Source organism: Prionailurus viverrinus, chromosome A2 (genome assembly GCF_022837055.1).
Source record: "Prionailurus viverrinus isolate Anna chromosome A2, UM_Priviv_1.0, whole genome shotgun sequence".
NCBI lineage: Eukaryota > Metazoa > Chordata > Mammalia > Carnivora > Felidae > Prionailurus > Prionailurus viverrinus.
This window is the reverse complement of record NC_062562.1, coordinates 114,332,244-114,353,446: the sequence shown is the minus strand read 5'-3', so window position 1 is coordinate 114,353,446 and position 21,203 is coordinate 114,332,244. Positions and strand designations below refer to the sequence as shown.

At 35.2% G+C, this 21,203-nt stretch overlaps 1 protein-coding gene across 2 annotated transcripts in view; it reads right to left on the bottom strand.

The window, feature by feature from the left end:
- Positions 1 to 1,535: 1,535 nt before the first annotated feature.
- Positions 1,536 to 21,203, bottom strand: part of SP4 (Sp4 transcription factor) — an 84,325-nt gene continuing 64,657 nt past the window's right edge. For both annotated transcript variants that reach the window (XM_047849871.1, XM_047849872.1), the window contains exon 6: positions 1,536 to 4,974. In XM_047849871.1, coding sequence (XP_047705827.1) covers positions 4,727 to 4,974 — 248 coding nt within the window. In that variant the 3' untranslated portion in view covers positions 1,536 to 4,726. The remainder of the gene's footprint in view (positions 4,975 to 21,203) is intronic.

Sequence of the window (21,203 nt, the reverse complement as noted above, 5' to 3'; positions counted from 1 at the left end):
TGGGCAATAAATACAGTTAACACATGATTCAGATATATTGAATAAAGTATTTTGTGCTTCTTGCACATACCTTAAGTTCTTGCATTGCTTAAGCATCTGAATTTTTATTTTTTATTTATTTTTTTTTTCAACATTTATTTATTTTTGGGACAGAGAGAGACAGAGCATGAACGGGGGAGGGGCAGAGAGAGAGGGAGACACAGAATCGGGAACAGGCTCCAGGCTCTGAGCCATCAGCCCAGAGCCTGACGCGGGGCTCGAACTCACAGACCGCGAGATCGTGACCTGGCTGAAGTCGGATGCTTAACTGACTGCGCCACCCAGGCACCCCAAGCATCTGAATTTTTAAATAAAAATACTCAACACGTGATCCTTTCTTCTGGACTCGAAATCATCCTCACCAACAGCACTGTGAACCACACTATATTAGTCTTGCTCCCAGCACTGCTTCACCTTTCCCTGCTCATTACCCCAAATGTTTTACATCAATAATCTATGATAAAAAACATTACTTTCGATTTTCTTCCATTCAGTCTTGTTCATAGTTATGTGGTTGAAGTCCCAAGAAGTCCCAAGAATCAAACTGGTATTATCATACTAAAAATTAAAAAAAAAAAAAATTTTAATGTTCCAATTTCACAATCATTTCTTTTATGCAGTATCATCCTGAGGCTTCCAAATGTGACTTTTTCTGGTAATTTTATCATCTTTAATTTGACACAAATTTCTTGAACAATTTATTCCGTAACTGGTCTTGTTTGGCATAATAGCACAAATTTAATCGTTTCTTGATTCAGTTATTGTTATGAACACACAGATACTACACTACACTGAGCTGTAACATAAACATACCTTTACCTTTGGGCTCTCCTGTACAAGGCAACCTATAGAGCTAGCTCCGGATTACTAGATGTAAAAAGACTCTTTCTGGAGTCTTCTGTCAGTGAGCCAGGGGACTTCCCCTGCTGCCTAACCGCACCCCCCCCCCCCCGCCCCTCACTTGGCCATATCATCTAATCTGGCCTGAGCTTGGAAATCTGATAAGTGAAGTTGTTACAATAATGTATTCATCATGTTACTAAGGTTCTTTATGAGATCTGTAGGGCTCTCCCCGGAGGAAAAGACAACAGCTTTTGCTTACAGATTTTGTGGCATTTATGTGGCATACTCTGCTTCTTAGTATTTCTGTGAGCTTAAATAGTATTTTAATTATGTGTTCATTTTTAGCTCTTCCTACAATTTCCTAACATTTACTGCTTTAAAAACATTTAAGTAAAAAATGTCCTAAATCAAATTTTAATTTCCATAAATGTCTAGGGCAATGGCTACAAATTAACATGAAATCTGCATCGGTGTTCTCTGGCAGTATGTTCAGAGAAATGGTGACCAGATCTTATACCAGGAATTATGAAGAGTTGCCAATACGTTTTCTAGTGAGAAGCATTTACTTCCCAGTGTTCACCGTGATAAGAAGGTTGATACTTCAAATAATTTATTGCTGCTTTATAGTATACATAATTAAATGAAGAAACATGTTAAACTCAAGGGAATTTTTAATAGGTTACTTGCAATTGTTATTGCAGGCAACAACTTGTACATGATTTTATTTCCAAATCCACAAAAAACAAATTTTATACAAATCAGCACTGTAAAAATGTCAATTACAGCCCCAGAGGCTTTGCTGGCAGAATAATTGTCTAAATTCTAGGATATGGGAAACAGGTTTTTTTCTGGATTCATCTTTTTTTTTTCATTTTCCTTTTTTTTTTTTTACAAAAAAAATTTACAAGTGAAATGTTACTACAAAACTTTTTATAAGGAATTTTTGCAAAACATTTACATTTTACCATCAACTATTTCTGTTTTAAAATCATTATGTAGATTTAATACCCTATGCTGCACATCAATTTATGTGGGATGACAACTTAGTGACATGCATAAAAAAACACCACAAGGCATTAAAATGAAGACTTAAATACAAATATTGTTGCAATAAAACAGTTATAAAATTGAAAAATAGGACCTAAACATCATGCTTATCTAAGTTTGACAAATTAACTTTTTCTCCTAGATTACACACTTTTATTACTGCTCTCATGAGAGTGTGATAAATAATGACTTAACATCAAGTTCTAATGTAATCAGCAACACATACACAAACCTAACCAAAGAAAGTATACTGTAAGAAAAAACTATTCTAACACTGGAGTTCTACCATGATAAATACATAGCTTTGCACTGATAATTACAATAAAGAAAAGTTTTATAACGGTGGCAAAGGGAATGAACAGTGAAATGCCATTAAATATGACTCTACTGCACATCTGTGCCCTATTACTTATAACAGCTATATCCCACTGAGTCAAATAAAGGACATTGAAATTTACGATTCTTATAAGACAGAAAAGTGGATTCAGAATGGTATGCAGAACAGACTGTCAAAATAGTTCTCATTTCAGTGGTGAAATGTGCACCTGCTAACACAAATTAATGTATTTTATATGCTATAAAGCTATCCAGATTCAGTTTGTTAAATTTATAATAGGCCTCATTGTTGATTAAAAAATAACTTCCATTTCTGATGAGCATACACAGGTATGCATTAAAACCGGTTCATGGAATAACGGTGCAGAGAGCTCATACTTGGTATTAACAACAACGAAAAGTGTCACTTTGAGGAAACATGATTCAAACATTAGGAAAGTTTCTTTGCATAAAAAAATTTATAGCACTGATTGTGTAGCATAATGATAGATAAAATATATATTTGATGTTTCAGCTCCTATATAATAAAATTAAAATTCACACGACCAAATGCTCCTCTGTACCAAACAAAACAACAAACTGATTCTGATGTTTTAAAGCCAGATACATCAGTTGTTAAGAGTACATTAAATAAAATATACAAAACAATTTACAAAATCCAACTAAAATTTAAAGACTTTGTTACAAGTCTACAAAAGCTTTAAGAAACTTGAAATTTATAACCACAGTGTAAAAATTTTTTTTTCCTTTAATCTCAAAGCTTTTTTATACAAACTGAAAGCACAAAAGGCCTCCAGCTTTACAGAGCGCTACAAAGGGCTGGCCCGAAGTGTGCACAGTGTAAACAGTGATCGCTACAGTATTTCTCCTTCATCGAAAAGACAAGAAACACCACGATTCTGGAAGAGAATTCGCAGGAGTAGTACTTTTCCTGAAATAATAGAGAAATGCACAAGAAAACACGTACCTTTATTCAAACGGTCCCCAAACTAATAATGTTAATAAACCAGGCAGTTAAAAGTTTTAGTTTTCAAATGGTCAATTCCAATTCCATTATGTTTCCAGGTAAATACATTTTTAAAGTGAGAAATATCTTACTAATACTTAAACTATTGGTATAATCCAAATTTGTTTCATAGGAGACTTTTGGCCACCTTTCCTAGAAGATCCTTGCATAAACAATAAAATATAATTTTTTTCCTTAGTGATTTATTTGAAAGTTATTCTGATTTTTAAAAAATAACGTGCTTCATAGTATCACATCATTATATATCTGTTAGGCTGTCTCTTTAGGGAAAATTCAGTTATTGGCATAACATAAAGATATTTCTATGTTATAAATTCGTAACCAGCCTTCTAACACAGTACTAGAAATAAAATGGGGTTGGCGAAATTTTAGTAGAGAGGAAAACGGAAATTGTAACGTAGTTAAAAGATAATTTTCTGCTGGCCTTAAAAAAAAAAAGTGTGATAATTCTTTCTTTGGCTACCAAGTCAAAGCATAAAGAATTCTGCACATTGTCAACATAACTCATATTTACAGAATATGAAACTACAGAATGATTTATACTCTAGGCAAATATTTCCAATATAAACATTTAAAATGAATTTTGTGGTTCAACCTAGGGTTAGGAATATCATCAATCCTAACTTCAAAACTTACATATGTTAGGTTGCCTCATTTTATTTTCCTGAAACTATTATGAGTTTGTTTTAACCACCCTCCCCACCCCAGTATTTTCCTAAGGTTTCAATCTAAAATTTAACCTAAAGTTTAGCTCTAAGTTCCTCTTGTGTCTCCAAATGGAGAAAGTAATTGGACTTCACTGATTGTCTGCATACACACTACTATAATGTAGTGGTAATAAAGATCTGAGATGCATCTCAGATTACTTTTGTGGAACTTACCTAATTCAACTGTTGAAGAATTTCTAACATTTAGAAAAGACGGCCAAAACTATTTTCAGTTGATTTTCCAAAAAACAAGCTAAGGAAATAAAATATTATCCCTATCATCAGTTAACTGTTTTCTGTGCTATAGAAAAAAAATCTACATAAAATTATTACTGACTGAATTTATAACAAAGTACTTCCAAAGAAAACAAGTCCACTTAAGGTCCAGCCTGCAAACTACTGAGGTCTGTCTTTTTAAACATGTTAACACATGATGTTAAGAGAGGGGAAAATTCAGTTTAAAGATTATGTGATATATTTCCAAATGGCTACAACTTATAGTATGGAGGAAATAATTTTCTGTTACCAGTACATCAGTTTGCTTTTTGTATTTCTAAAAATTCAACACTTCACATGTTGACCCCAAATCTTGGAATATATAAAGAAGCCAAGAATGAAAACATGATTGATTTCCTACTCTGTAATCCACTTGACCAGCCCATTTCCAGATTTTCAAAGGTGTGTAAACTTAAGTGCAGCACTAGAGGTCTCTGTTATAAATAACTTTTCAGAATTCTTCCATGTTGGTTGAAACATTGGGAGTTGCTGGGTTTGAATCTTGAGAAATGGCTGCAACTGTGACAATTCTTGGGGAGCCAAGCACCTCTGTAACAGATGAGTCCAGTTCTCCCGAGGTAACAATGGCAAGAGCTGTCCCACCACCTTTCTTATTCTGGTGCGTTTTGACATGTTTGGAGAGATGATCACTCCGCATAAACCTTTTAGAACATTCCGGGCATTCAAACCTCTTTTCACCTAAACAAAAAAACAGTGAATGAAGTCATACATACTTTATTTATTTATTTTAATTTTTTTTAACGTTTATTTATTTTTGAGACAGAGACAGAGCATGAATGGGGGAGGGTCAGAGAGAGAGGGTGACACAGAATCCGAAACAGGCTCCAGGCTCTGAGCTGTCAGCACAGAGCCCGACACGGGGCTTGAACTCACAGACTGCAAGATCATGACCTGAGCCGAAGTCGGACACTTAACCGACGGAGCCACCCAGGCGCCCCAAATACATACTTTATTTAAATGAAATAATAATGTTAAATAATTTCTCTTCTGGTCATACCATACTTTTGTTTAACTTTTGACCAGATGCAAAATACTTTCATTCTGTTTTATTTTAAAACGCTATCAAACAAGTAGCGCAGAACAGGAAAAAGAGCATGTGACTAGGAATCAATGAGTTGAGTTAAAGTCTTGGTTCTGCTAAGAACTGGACGTAAAAGCTGAAGCAAGTTAAAAAGCCACTCTGTGCCTCAGTTTCCCCATTTACGAAATGAGGATTTCTTTCTTTTTTTTTTTTTTTTGAATGTTTATTTATTTTGGGGAGCAGAGAGAGAGGACAGAGAATCCAAAGCAGGATCTGGGCAGACAGTGAGTCTGATGCAGGGCTCAAAATCCAGAACCGTGAGATCATGACCTGAGCCGATGTTGGGCGCTCAACTGACTGAGCCACCCAGACGAGTTGAAAGTAAGAGGATTTCTAACAGAATCTCAAAAATCTCTTCCAGGTATAACAATATATAGTTCAAGGCTCATGTCTACTCTTTCCTACCTACTGTCTCTGTTTCAATTATAATGCCTAGAGGCAAGGGCACCTGGATGGCTCAGCCGGTTGAGTGTCTGACTTTGGCTCAGGTCATGATCTCGCGGTTCCTGAGTTCAAGCCCCGCGTTGGGCTCTGTGCTGACAGCTCGGAGACTGGAGCCTGCTTCGGATTCTATGTTTCCCTCTCTCTGCCCCTCCCCCACTCATGATCTGTCCCTCTGTCTCTCAAAGATGAATAAACGTTAAAAAAAAAAATTTAATAATGCCTGGAGGCAGAAAAACTATCTTAGAACTACCTCAAATAAAATCAGTTAATAATTTAATAGTGCACTGAGTTTCTTCACAAGGCAAAAATGAGAGGCGAATACTGCGTTTCAAATTTAATAATCTGTACATCTCACAGAATAAGGCTGTCAGGTTCCCCTATACAAAGTGACCCTGAAATATGCTCTCCTTAAGATGTAAGATAGCTACACAGGAACTAACTACTTCTCTGTTTTGGAATAAAAACAAATTAAATGTTACCTTAAAAGAAAAAAGACATTTCACTTCTGTGTATAATGGATGGAGCACAAAAAAATGTGGTTAAGTGGTGTGTCCTCGTGTTCACAACAGATCAACTATTAGCTTCAGTCCTTTCCTCTAAGTTTGTTACTTAAGGGAAAGAAATGTTTTCCAAGTCTGATACTAGAACTTGAATAATAAGGAAATTCAGTTTGGCTGACTTCTTTACTCGGCCTTGCTTTTGACTTACCAATAGAAAATCTATAGGTTCAAGTCCATCCATATCAGATAATTCCCCCACATCTTTGTGTTTGCTTCTATTTTCTAAAAAAATTACATTGGCAATATCTCATTTAAACTTTCTCTTTCAGTCTTGAAAAATTAAATGAAAGGATAAGTACATGATTTAGACAAAATTCTCAAAAACATTTATTCTTCCTGAATGCTGATACATAGAAAAGGCCAAAAAATGATTAAATGAGGGTGTTAAGATCAACCTTGAACTCCTCTATTTCAAGTCTCCCATTTTACTTCAAAAGAAAAATTCATAATTTACAAATTTTAAAGCTTCAAGATCTTATTTCACATTTTCATTTTATAAATGTGTGAGCTGAGGCTCAGAAATTAATTAATCTTCTTGGGAAATCAAAGAACTTATTAGTATCACAGCAGGATTCAAGGCACTGTATTTCTAGTTTGGGTTTTTAATGCTACACCATCAAAGTGCAATTACAGTCCTCTGTTCTTTTATAACAACAATGGCCAGTAATAATCACAAGAAATCAGGTGGTGATGGCTTGAAGACACAAGATCATTTAGTAAGCCCTGAATCAAATGGGTGATCAACCTGTACACGGTAGTTGTTTAGTAAGTCTTTGTTAGCTGTGGTGATGTTTGTGAACTCATTTTTCAACAAATATTTGTTCAGTATCCACAATGTGCCAAGCAACAGTGATACAAAAATGAACAAGTGAGAGTCTCTGACATTTTAACATCCCATTATCTTAAGATAGTCATTTGCAGCCACATGGAGCTATCAGTAATAATTAAGAAATTCAAGTCCTAGATACTCTAGTGGCAAACTGTAAGATACGTGAGATATCATGGTGACAGCATTTGTATGAGGACCTTTTAGTCTGTCTACTTCTAACTGGTGTGGGTGTCAATTAATTTTAAGCAATGAAAGTTGGCTAGAATCTCAAAATAAGTAAATTACGCTACGCAATTAAACTAATGTTAGGGAAATGATATTTTATTGTGCTATCCTTTTCCACAAAGAAGTGTTTTCTGTGGTGTCAATTTCTAAGTTTCTTATTGTTGGCCAAAATTATCATTACTCTTTATTGCAAGGAAGTCAGAGTTCCTGTACTAATGTAATACAGTATCTTCCTTATATTTATAATTATGTTATTTTATAATTATTCTTAGGAGATTAATACTTTTATAGTTAGCACAAATAAAAACTGAAACTTGATACTAGATTACTTATGACGGGCAGGAATGGCTCTCAAAGGTGTCCATGCCCTAATCCCTTGGAACTTGTGAATATGTTTTATTACACGGCAAGGGATGTAACAAAGATAACAGAGGTTAATACGGGAAGATTATTCTGATTTAACTGAGCGGGCCCAATCTAATCACATGAGCTATTAAAAGCTAAGTTTTCTTCAGGTGGAGTCAGAGTTGCAGAAGGAAAAATCAGAAAGATTAGAAATGAAAGGGATTTGACCTGCTATTGGTGAAGGGTGCCACATGGAAAGTATGAGAAAGAATGTGGACAGCCTCCAGGAGCAAACAACAGCCCACAGCTGAAAGCCAGCAAGGAAACAGGGACTTGTGTCCTTCAAGAGCAAAAACAATTTGGTTGACAGTGTCAGTGAGTTTGGAAGCAGGTTTTCTCCTACAGCTGTCAGTAAGGAATAGCCCAGCTGACACCCGAGTTTGACTTTGTGAGGCACTAAGTGGAGGACCCAGACCAAGCCTACTCAGACTTCTGACTTAAAGAAATTGTGATACAATAAATGTGTGTTCTTTTGAGCTGTTAAATTTCAGACAGTTTGTTATGGCAGCAATAGAAAACTAAGAGTTACTTAAGTCAGAACCTCGAAAAAAATTAAAGCCTAATAAGGAAATAAATGATGGCTGATCTATATGGTTCAAAATCTGTGAAGTATCTTCATTACAGGTACCCAAAGCATGTTAAGGACAAATTCCAAATTTCATTTCTTTTTTATTAAACTTTATTTATTTTGAGGGAGGGAGAGAGAGAGAACGAGTGGGACAGGGGGAGAGGGAGACAGAGAATCCCAAGTAGGCTTCGCACCTTGTCAGTGTGAAGTCAGTGCAGAACTTTAACTCACAAACTGTGAGATGATGATCTGAACCAAAATCAAGGGTCAGATGCTTAACCGACTGAGCCACCCAGATGCCCCCCAAATTTTATTTCTACCACAAAATATCAAGAACATAACTCAAACAATTTTGGTTTAACTGAGTATAGATAAAAGAATTGCTTCTTTTACCTAGGTTATTAAGAGAAGGCCATGTTGTATTACATGATTGTTAAAATATGGTAGTCTTTTAAAAGGATTTAAGTAGAAGATTCATATTTAGAAACTACATTAGATTACTTCTTAGCATAATATTCTCTACAGTAATCTCTCTCAGAAAAAAACCTGATTGTCAAATGAAATCACAGATGTGAATGAATGCAATAAATCAGCTCTTTTAAGCTTTATTTGAAGTACCATCAAGAGCCAATTATCTTGCTATCATAGTTCTGCCTTTCATCTGTTTTCAACATGTTACCCTCAAATCTAAGCTAATATAATGCATAAAACATACTTTATGAATTAATGTTATTTCTAAATTTGTCATTTGATAATATATTTAGAAATTAAAATTAGTTTTTTAGGGGCGTCTGGGTGGCTCAGTCAGCTAAGCAACCAACTCCTGATTTTGGCTCAGGTTATAACCTCACAGTTCATGGGTTTGAGCCCTGTATCGGGCTCCACACTGTCAGTGTGGAGCCTGCTTGGGATTCTTTCTTTCCCTCTCTCTCTCTCTCACTCTGTCTGCCCCTCTGGAGCACGCTCACTCACTCTCTCTCAGACTAAATAAACTTGAAAAAAAATAAATTAATTTTTTATATTTAAATTAAAATTAATTTCAGGAACTAAGTGACTGTATTAGTTTCCCTGGATTTTTGTAAGAAAGCCCATACAAACTGGGTAGCTCCAAATGACAGGTATCTATTCTCTCAAGTTCTGGATGCCAGAAGTCGAAAATGAAGGTGTCAGTAGGGCAATGCTCCCACCAAAGGCTCTAGAGAAGAATTTTTTCTTGCCTTATCCCAGCTTTGGTGACTTCTGGGAATCCTTGGAATTCACTGGCTTGTAGCTGCATCTCTCTAATCTCTCCCTCTGTCTTCACGTGGGAAGTGTCTCTGTGTCGTCTTCCCTTCTCACAAAGACATTACTCAGTAATTGGATTTAGGGTCCACTAGATCCTAAATCTTAGTCACTGTGTGTAGTATGACCTCATCTTTATTTAATCTGCAAAAAAACCTATTTCCAAATAAGGTCACATTCACCAGAGGTTAGGACTTGAACATATCCCTCTGAGACACACAATTTAACACACGACAGGGACATTTTTAAATGTCTGGCATTTGTTATAAGTAAAAAAACATACCCCTTTGCTCATGAAAAACTTTTATCAAATATCCATGTGTAGCATATACAGTTTGACCCTTGAAAAACAGAGGGGTTAGGAGCACCGACCCCCATACCTGCACAAATGAAAATTTGCGTGTAACTTTTCACTGCCCCAAACTTAACTACTAATAGCCTATTGTTGATCAGATGCCTTACCAATAGCATAAATAATCAATTAACACATATTTTGTGTTAAAAAATATTAAATACCGTATTCTAACAATAAAGTAAACTAGAGGGACGCCTGGGTGGCTCAGTCAGTTAAGCATCTGATTTCGGCTCAGGTCATGATCTCACGGTTCATGAGTTCAAGCCCAGCATCGGGCTCTGTGCTGACAGCTGAGACCCTGGAGCCTGCTTCGGATTCTGTGTTTCCCTCTCTTTCTGCCTCTCCCCCACTCATGTTGTCTCTCTCTCTCTCTTAAAAATAAACATTAAAAAATTTAAAAAGTAAACTAGAAGAAAGAAAACATTATGAAGAATATCATAAGGAAGAGAAAAATATATTTATAGTGCTTTACAGTATTTATATATAAAAAAAAAATCCACATATAAGTGGACCTGAGCAGGTCAAAACTGTGCTGTTCAAGGGTCAACCATACACAATTTCTTAGTAACAATAACACCATTTATTTACAACCCACATTAAATAAACAATTTTTCAATTTTTTTCTAAGAAGGCTAGTTATTCAAACTGGGAGGCCTGTTGGCTCCTGTAACCCTTGCCTCCAACACCTTTATAACCTATTGGTCCCTCTGGATACTCTTTTTTACCTACCCAGCCTAGAATATCTAAATGAATCTTTCATGAGTACCTTCATTTCTCCTCTGTCATTACCGGCAGATAAAAGTAAATTAAAAAGGGGAGGAAAAATAATTTCAGATAAGTCATGTGGCTTACATCTTCCCAAATTAGAGAAACTAGGAGTAAAGGGAGGTTGAGTATGAAGGACAATGGAAATAAGACTCAAAAAGACTGAGATGATGATTACTATTATTAAGATTTTATTGTTAAGTAATCTCTACACTCAACACAGGGCTTAAACTCACAACCTGAGACCAAGTCACATGCTTCACTGGTCAAGATATCCAGGCGCTCCAAGTAGATTTAGATAATTATTAAAATAATGTGGAAGCTGGGGCATCTGGGTGCCTTAAGTCGGTTAAGCATCTGACTTCTACTCAGGTCACGATCTCACAGTTTGGTTTGTGAATTTAAGACCCGCATCGGACTCTGATGTCAGCACAGAGCCTTTTTTGGATCCTCTGTCTCCCTCTCTGCTCCTCCCCTGCTCGCACGTGCTCACTCTCTCAAAAATAAGTAAACATTAAAAAAAAAAAAAAAAAGTGGAATCTGACCCCCAAAAAATAGGCTTGCAAGGCTGTTCTGAGTGATGGGCTGAGACTTGAGACTTATAAGGACATCAATTTGCATTATGAGTAAGTTTTCATTTCTTCACTCAGCAATTATCTATTTGAATATAGGAATCATATGGTCAATTTTATCACAAATGCTTTTTTAAAGCAATCTTATCTACTCTAATAGTTTTAACTGTGATCTATAAATGAACAATGGCATCAAGATCCAGATTTCTAAACCCAACTGGGAATTCAACATCTCTGAGATATGCCATTTACATCATTTAAAATATCACAAAATTCATCATTGTTTATTAAAAAAAAAAGATGAATCTTGATTAGAACAGCAAATTTTATGGTATTTTAACTTCCCTAATTCCATCTTAAACTCCCCAGAAGGCCCACTAGCTACCAGAGGGAGAAGAGAGCTGGAACTCTTTCAAAACCTCATTTCCAAGGAATTGCCTTATGTGACCTGTCTAATCTGTCTAGTGGTTCTTTGGAGGGCTTCACTTGAAAACTATTGTACTGAACCTGACCTGGAGGTAGTCCAATGTGGAAAGTCTTTTCAGGGCCAGAAAGGAACAGGTGTTTGTCTAAATAATTGTAGGTAAGTGTTTTAACTTCATGGATGCCCCAGGCAGTGGATTAACACTTGGGACAAACAAAAAGACTGAACAAAAAGCTTAAAAGGAGGAGCTGGGAGATAAAATACCATAGTGGCTTTGAAAAAAAGCTCTGTCATTTCCTTGGAATCTAGATGGCCACATATATACTTTAAAGCGTGAGCCTGGGGGCACCTGGGTGGCTTAGGTTGAGGGTCTGACTCTTGATTTTAGCTCAAGTCATGGTCCTCAGGTTGTGGGATCGAGCCCTGCAGTGTCCTATATGTGGAGTGTGAAGCCTGCTTGAGATTCTCTCTTCTTCTACCGCCCTCCCCAGCTTACACACTCTCTCTCTCTAAAACAAAAAATGAAATGAAATGAAAATGGAAATGAAAGCTGTGAGCCTGCTCAGGAAAAGCCTGAGAAGGCCCAAACTCTCATGTGTGCTTAACTTTTGAGGCTCTGCATAAGCAGAAAGTAAAGGCTAAAACAGAGTCGTCAACTGTCTGGGTGAGTATTGAAGGGCACTCCAACATACACACAAAGAGTGAGAGATTTACTGTTCCAAGATATATAAAGAGAGAATATATGCAGAAAGGATAACTGAAAACTTCCCACATCTGATGAAAAACATTAATGTACACATCTAAGAAACTCAATAAGCTCCAAATAGGTTAAATGGAAAGAGATTACCAGTTAGACATATCACAAACTGCTTAAAGTAAAAAACAAAGAGAATCTACAAAGTAGCAAGAGAAGTGATGCATTACCTACAAAGGATTGTCAAATAATAGCAGCTGATTTTTTTTTTTTTTTATCAGAGCTCATAGAGGCCAGAAAGCACTGAGATGATACAAGGAAAGTCCTGTCAACCAAGAATTCTATATACAGCAAAACTATTTTTCAAAAATGAGGAGAAATTCAGATATCCCCAGATTAATAAAAACTTGAAGAATTTATTGCTAGATTTGTACACCTAGATTATTGTAATATGTGAACTGTAATCCCCAAAGCAGGCAATCACTAAGAAAATAATATATTAACATTATTATAAAGAAATGACATTAAAATAATACACAAGGTCTATTTATTTAACACCAAATACCAATAACAGAGGAATACAGGAACAAAAAAGACAGAACCATACAGAAAACAAATACCAAAATGGTGGAAGCCCTCATCAGTAATTCCATCAAATGAATGTATTAATGCTCCAATTAAAAGTTAGAGGTTGCCAGAATAAATTAAAGACAAACATGATCCAACTATTATGCTGTCTAAAAGAGGCTCACTTTAAACTCAAGCATGAATGGGCTAAAAGTAAAAGGATGGAAAAAAGATATAACATGCAAACGAGAGCTGAAATAGTTGTTTTAACAGACCAATATGATAAAAATAGTAACTACAAACAAGGACACTTTATGATAAAAGACTCATTCCCATCAAGAAGATATAGCAATCATACATATACATGCACATAACAATAGAGCCCTGAAGCATAAGAAACAAAACTGAGAGAAGTGAAGGGAGGTAGAAAATTCTACAATATACTTATTCTTCTCCTGTATTCTCCATTTCATTTGGTAGCAGTTATCATTGGTACCAATTATCTCTTTTCTCACATTTAATAATCACCATGTCCTGTCAATTTTATTACAGGACATTTCCTGGAATGGGTCCCTATATATTGTTACAACTTCTGTTTTACTTAGGATCTTAACAATTGTCTTTGATAATTGGTCTCAATATTACTCCCTGTGAATTTATTCTCCATACAAATACCAAATGGTCTAAAATAAAAAGATGACTACCTGATTAACTGCTGGAAACTTTCAGTGGTTTCCTATTTCTTATGACTGTGGAAAAAAAAATTAAATAGTATATAATATAACATCCTACAGTAACTGGCCTCTGCCAACCTTTTTTGTTTAATCTATTGTCACAAATATTATGGTTCCCAAACACTGAACTGTTTATAGGTCTTGACATACGCTACTTTCTTTTTTTGTATGAATTGGATCTTAGATCAGGATAAAAATTTTTTGATTTTGCTTCACCTACTAGCCATGAACTTTGGGCAACTTCTCTATCCAATTCTTAGTTTCTTCATTTAAAACTAGGAATAACAGAGATACCTATTTTATGTTATTGCTCAAAGGATTAAATTAGAAAATGAATGCAAAAAAGCATTTAGAAAAATCCCTGCACACTGAAAGGACCCAGAAATTTTAGTTACCACATTTACTGCCTGTCTCAATTTGTTTACTACTCCCATGGCTTATTCTTATTAATCATGAATCTCTCAACTTGGCTCAAGGAACTAAGTTTGGGCCTTAGTAAAGAAATCAATCAACCTCCTAAGACTTCAGGTTAGTCCTTATTTATAAAATGACAGGGTTGCACATAATCCTTTTTAGAAGTTCCTCTGGCTCAAATCCTATTATCCTTGGAAGAGTTAAGAGAAGTGTATGATATTGAAGCATATGTATGAAGCATATGAAAATGGCTTTGGATTCTTAAAAAAAAAAATCTCCCTTTTTTTCAATTTAATTTCTCAAAGATAAGACTTTGTCTCACACTTTAAAAACTTTGTTTTAGGGGCGCCTGGGTGGCGCAGTCGGTTAAGCGTCCGACTTCAGCCAGGTCACGATCTCGCGGTCTGTGAGTTCGAGCCCCGCGTCGGGCTCTGGGCTGATGGCTCAGAGCCTGGAGCTTGTTTCTGATTCTGTGTCTCCCTCTCTCTCTGCCCCTCCCCCGTTCATTCTCTGTCTCTCTCTGTCCCAAAAATAAATAAACGTTGAAAAAAAAAAAATTTAAAAAAAAAAAAAAAAAAAAACTTTGTTTTAATTTATATACAGTAAAATTATTCTTGGTACATAGCTCTGTGAATTTTGACAAATGTATTATGTCATTTAGTCATCAACAAAGTAAACATATGGAAGAGTTGCTATCACTTCCAAAAATTCCTTCACAAAGCCTTTCTATAGTTAAATTCTCTTTTTCACCCTTTTTCACCCTAGAAAACAATAATCTGTTCTCTGTCTCTATAGTTTTTACTTTTCCATAATGTCATATAAATGTAGTCATATAATAGGTAGGCTTTTGATGCTAGGATCATTCACTTAACATAATGCATCTGAATTTTATCCCTGTGGTTGTGTATATTAATAATGCATTCCTCTGTGTTGAAGGGTGGTACTCTCTTGTATAGATATGTGTTGGTTCACAAATTGGCCGTTTACACAAAGCGCAAGAAGAAACCAAAAGAGGCAGACCATTCCACATTGGTAGGTGCAAGTTTTAACTTACAAGAAAGGGAACTTACTTATGAGGCTTGTTTTGGATCGCCTTCAGATGAATAGATCTCTACCTACTTGCCAAATCTTAAAAGTTTACACAGAAGTCTTAACTGGGTTCAGTGACATACACTGTCCAGATGGTTTCAACACGGCTCTCTCTCAAGGCTACATCCTTAGAATAGCTCCCAGTGTGGGAAGAGTGGGCACAATGTATATTACAAGGACATGGGAGGGAGGTGAGAAGCCTCTGATTACATAGGTTCAGCTTGCAGGTCAACCAGCAGTCAAGTCCTCTCAATTACCTCTTCCAACAATATAACACAGTTTTTTATCCATTTACCAGTTGAATATTTGGATTATTTCCAATTTAAGGTGATTATAAATAAAATCTGCTATACATATATACATAGCTTTTTGTGTGAATATAGTTTTTATTTCTTTGGGGTGAATACTCAAGAGTAGATTGCTAGGTCGTATTTGCTAAATATATGTTTAACTTTATAGGAAAATTCCAAAATGTTTCCAAAGATGCTGTACCATTTTGCATTTCCAATGGCTTGGCATTCTTGCCAATGCTTCTAATTGTCAGGATTTTGGTGTCCTTGTCTTTAATTTTAGCCATGTTAACAGAAGTGTGGTGGTATTTTGTTGCAATTTTAATTTGCATTCCTCAAATAACAGGTGATGTGGAATATTTTCATGTGCTTTTCACATGTATATCCTCTTTGGTGAAATGTCCAAATCCTTTGCCAATTTTTAAAAACTGGGTTTTTTGTTTACAAATTGTTGAGCTGTGAGAATTCCTTATATATTCTAGATGAAAGTAACATGTCAGATGTTTTTTTTTTTTTCCAAATATTTTCTCAGTGTGTGTCTCGTGTTTTCATTTTCTTAAGAAAATGTTTAACAGAGCAAAAGTTTTTGTCTTTATCAAGTCCAATTTATCAGTTCTTTTATGGATTGTACTTTTGGTGTTGTATTAAAAACATTTATTTGTATGAACAGCCTTTTTTATAGATACCAGGGTTTTTCTAAATAGACAACCAGGGTGTCTGCAAATAAAGACACTTAATTCTTTCATTACAATCTATATGTCTTTTCCTGCTTTAGTGTACTGGGTAGGACTTCCAGTACAATGGTGAAGAAGATTGATTAAAAAAAAAAAGAAAAAGCAGACATCTCTGCCTTGTTCCTTATCCTATGGGTATTAGGTCCTCCATCATTAAGTAAAAACTTAACTATAAGTTTTTAACAAATACCCCTTACCTGGTTAAGGATATAACCTTTAATTCTTAAGTTTGCTGAGAGTTCTTATCAAACCAAATGCAGATTTTCCCAAATGCTTTTGGTGTATTTAAGTAATCATATGATTTTTTTTTCCTTCTCTTGTTAATATGGTAAATTACATTGATTTTGGAATGTTCAATCAGCCTTCATTCTTGGAATAAACACAACTGAGTCATGATATATTAGTCTTTTTAATATATTACTGGACTTGGTTTAATATTTTGTTGAGGATTTTGACATTTGTATTTATGAGGATACTGGTCTGTTAAGTTTTTTTCTTCTTCACTAGTAATGTCTTTCTCTGGTTTTAGTATCAAGTTAATGAAGGCCTCATAAAATACTTGAGTGTTCCCTCATTTATTTTCTAAAAATGACTGCAGAATTAGTATCATTTATTGCTTAATATAGTAGAATTTGCCAATAAGGTTTTCCTTCTGAGCCTAGGGTTTTGTCAAAAGTTTTTAGTTAAAATTCAATTTCTTTAATACATATGGTGCTATTCATATTATTTATTTCTTCTTGAGCAAGTATTGATCATTTGTGTCTTTTAAGGAGTTGATCCACTTCACCTTAGTCATCTAATTCAGAGTGTAGAATTATTCATAGCATTCCTTTACTATTATATTGTCTGTAGGAGCTCTAATAATATCTCCCTTTTCCATTTCTGGCATTGATAAATTTTCTTGGCCAATCTGGCTAGACTTCTCAATTCTACCTTTTCAAAGAAAACTTAGCTTTGGTTTGAATGATCTTCTTTATTAATTTTTCTGTTTTCAATTTTATTTGTCCTCTTTATTGCTTTGTAACTTCCTGTTTTGCGTTTGATTCATTCGTTTTCTAGCTCTTTAAGGTACAAGTTCATTCTATTTAAGAATTATTGACTTAAATGGGGCGCCTGGGTGGCGCAGTCGGTTAAGCGTCTGACTTCAGCCAGGTCACGATCTTGCGGTCCGTGAGTTCGAGCCCCGCATCGGGCTCTGGGCTGATGGCTCAGAGCCTGGAGCCTGTTTCCGATTCTGTGTCTCCCTCTCACTCTGCCCCTCCCCCGTTCATGCTCTGTCTCTCTGTGTCCCAAAAATAAATAAACGTTGAAAAAAAAAATTAAAAAAAAAAAGAATTATTGACTTAAAACCTTTGTTACTAATAAAAGCATTCAATGCCATAAATTCCCTCCAAGTACTATTTTACCTACATCCCACAAATTTTGATATGTATTTTCATTCAACTGAAAATATTTTGTAGTATCCTTTGAGATATCCTCTTGACGCACAGGGTTAGTCAGAAATGTGTTGGTTAGTTTCCAAAATTTGGAGGTTTCCCAGATATTTTTGTTACTGACTTACAGTTTAATTCTATTATGATCTGAGAACATACTTTGTGTGATTTCTATTCTTTTAATTTGTTAAGGTGTATATCATGGCAAAGAACATAATCTTCAAGAATGCTCCATGTACTCATATATAAAATATTCTGTTGCAATTGGCTAAAGTGTTCTATGAATGTCAGTGCAATTTGACTGATAATGTTCTATATCCTTTCTACTTTTCTGTCTACTTGTAACAATTACTAAGAAAAGAGTATCAACTCTACAAGACTAATTGTGGATTGGTCTATTTTTCCTTTTAGTTCCATCAGTTCTTGCTTCATAGATTTTAGAGCTCTGTTGTTAAGTGCCTATTGTATTTAGAATTGTTATGCCTACGTGGAAAGTGAGCCATTCCATCATTAAGAAATGTCTTGTCATATCCAGTAATTTTCATTGTTTTATGAAGTCTATTTTGTCTGTATTATACATAATTATTGATTATATTTAAGTCTATCATTTTGGTATCTGTTTTCCATTTCTGTCCTGTTTTTCATTTTTGTTTTTCCCTTCTCTCCTTTCTTTTGGGTTATTATTTAGCATTCTATTTTAATTTATTCTCCTTACCCCCCCCCAAATCTCTGTATTTTCAGTAGCCGATAAAAGGGATTACAATATGCATATCTAACTTTTCATAACACATATACCAAGTTCTAGATTTTCACAGTAAAACAAGGAAGTTTCAACCATATAGACTCTTTACCCTCTCCACTTCACACTGTATTTACCACATATATTACATTCACATACAATGAAATATACCTGTATTAAGATTTTTATTTTAAACAAACATTTTTTAAAAATTTAAGCAGAGGAGTAATAGTCTGCTATATTTACCCAAGTATTTACCATTTATTTTGCTTTTTTTTTTTTTAAATTAAATTTCTCTGGTATGATTTCCTTTCAGCCTAAAAAACTTTTAGCATTTTTTTGAGTAGATAAATATAAATATTTAGCAGATAAAGATCATAAAATGTCATAAAACATGACAACAAATTCGTAGATTTTCTTCATCTGAAAATCCCTTTGTTTTGCCTTTCTTATTGAGGATACTTTCACTGGATATAAAATGCTGAGTTGGCAATTCTTTTCTTTTTCTGGCCTCCATATTCTCTGAAGAGAAATCATTCATCGTTCAAATTTCTGTTCTTCTATACATAATGTGTCATTTTTTCAGACTCCTTTCCAGATTTTTTCTTTACCTTTGACTTTTAGCAAATTGATTATCATGTATCTGGGCATGATTTCTTGTCAATTCCTGTTTGGAATTCAACGAGCATCTTAAATCTATAATTTACACCTAATAATGGCTGAAGTCTCAGTTCATTATTTTGTCAAAGATTTTTTCTACATCACACTTTTCCTCCTCGCCTTCTGGAACTCCAATGACAACAAACTTTGTAAGTTCCACAAGTCCTTGAGACCTAGTTCATGTTTTTCCCCTGATCTTTTTTCTTTTCTGTTCTTTACACTGTATAATTTCTAGTGAACTATCTTCAACGTCAGTGACTCTTCTCTGTTATCTCTATTTGCTGTTGGGCACATATAACGAATTTTTAACTTTGCATAATGCATTTTTTTTCAGTTCCAAAATTACCATTTAGTTCTTTTTTAGAGTTTCAATTTTGCTTCTGAAAACTTCTGCCTTTCTTTTTATTTCAAACATGTCTACCTTTAGTCCACGAATGATGGTTATAATAGCTGCTTTAAAGTCATTGGTAATTCTAACACGTGGATCATCTTGACACAGTCACAAAGTCACAAAGTCACAAAGTCAACTTTACTTGAGTCACAGTATGTTGAATAATTTTGGGTTGTATCCCAGACATTTTGGATATTACGTTGTGGTGACTTTGCATCCTGTTAAAGAATCCTCTGGGGAACGTTAAGTTTTTGTTTTAGTAGGCAACTGACCTATCTGGTTTCAGACTAGTTCTATCTTGCCCTCTTTACGGGTTCCCATATTAAATCATTTTCAAAGACTTTGTTATGTTTAGGTCTGCTCAGCACATTCTGGCAATCAGGTAGTGGTTTATAAGACAGTTCACTTCTTGAAGCGTTTGCTATGGTTCTTTGGGTCTATTCTGTGCATGTGCAGCTCACGGGTGAGCCCAGAATTTATTCTGTTCCATACATGAAATTAGGGAATCACCTTTCACAGATCTCTCCAAAATTTCCCTCATACTTTCCAACTGATATCCCTTCTTCTTGGTTCCTCCTGCCAGAAAGCCAGAATTTTTGAGGCATCCTACACTATTCTGCACATACACAATAGTGTCAGGGCCTTCAGATTAAAATAGCAACGGAGTAAAATAATAGTGACCCTCCTCATATTCAATAGAAACCAAGGGCCCCATTTCTGGGTTTCTTTGGCCAGAGATGGCAGGTATTTTCTCAGGTTTTCAGGTCTCTGCTGCCACCACTGCAGCACAACCTACAAACAGAGTTGGCCTCAGGGTAGAGAGGCCTCTCTTCTCAGTTCTCAGGCTGGATGTACATGGTGTTTGCTATGTATTACAGCTATTCAGTGCCCACAGGGTCACTGCTAGGAGACAAAGGAGGAAAAATTCCTGTGAAACTCACTTGTGTTATGCAATGCTATATAAGTTTTGATTTTACCAAATTTCTGCAGACTAGAATACAGATTATTAAGGAAGAAGATATATCTAGAAGAGAGCCAATCTGTCTTCTATAGAATTGTGTAGAAATATTGGACTCAAAACGGTGAGAGGGAAACATGGAACATAAAAGAGTAAATTGAAGTCTGTACATAGATCATTAATCCTACTATCAAAAAATTGGGTCAAAACATTTGATGATTTTTATCTACATAAATGTGCCCCCACAAAACATAAATGACTCTTAAATATAGAGAACAAACAGAGGGTTGCTGGAGGGGTTGTAGGAGGGGGCAAATGGTCTAAATGGGTAAAAAGGGCATCCTAAATTCATTGTTGCACCATATGCTAACTAACTTGGATGTAAATTAAACAATAAATTAAAAAAAAAAAAAAAAAAAGAAATGTTGCCCCACAGTACATTACAGTATTTTGGTAATTAGGTATCTTGCATTATAACACAGTATCCCTGCCCAGTTGCCTAAAATGAAAGCCACCAGTTCATAAAACTTCCTTAATCTTTCATTCCAACATAGTTACCAATCACCATCATCAACTTGAATAAAGGCCAAGGACCAGTGGACAATTCAGGAAAGCCTATAACATGGGAAAAAGCAAGGTACAGACAAAAAAAAAAAAAAAAAAATTACCTTGGAGGAAACATAAATATTAAAGAA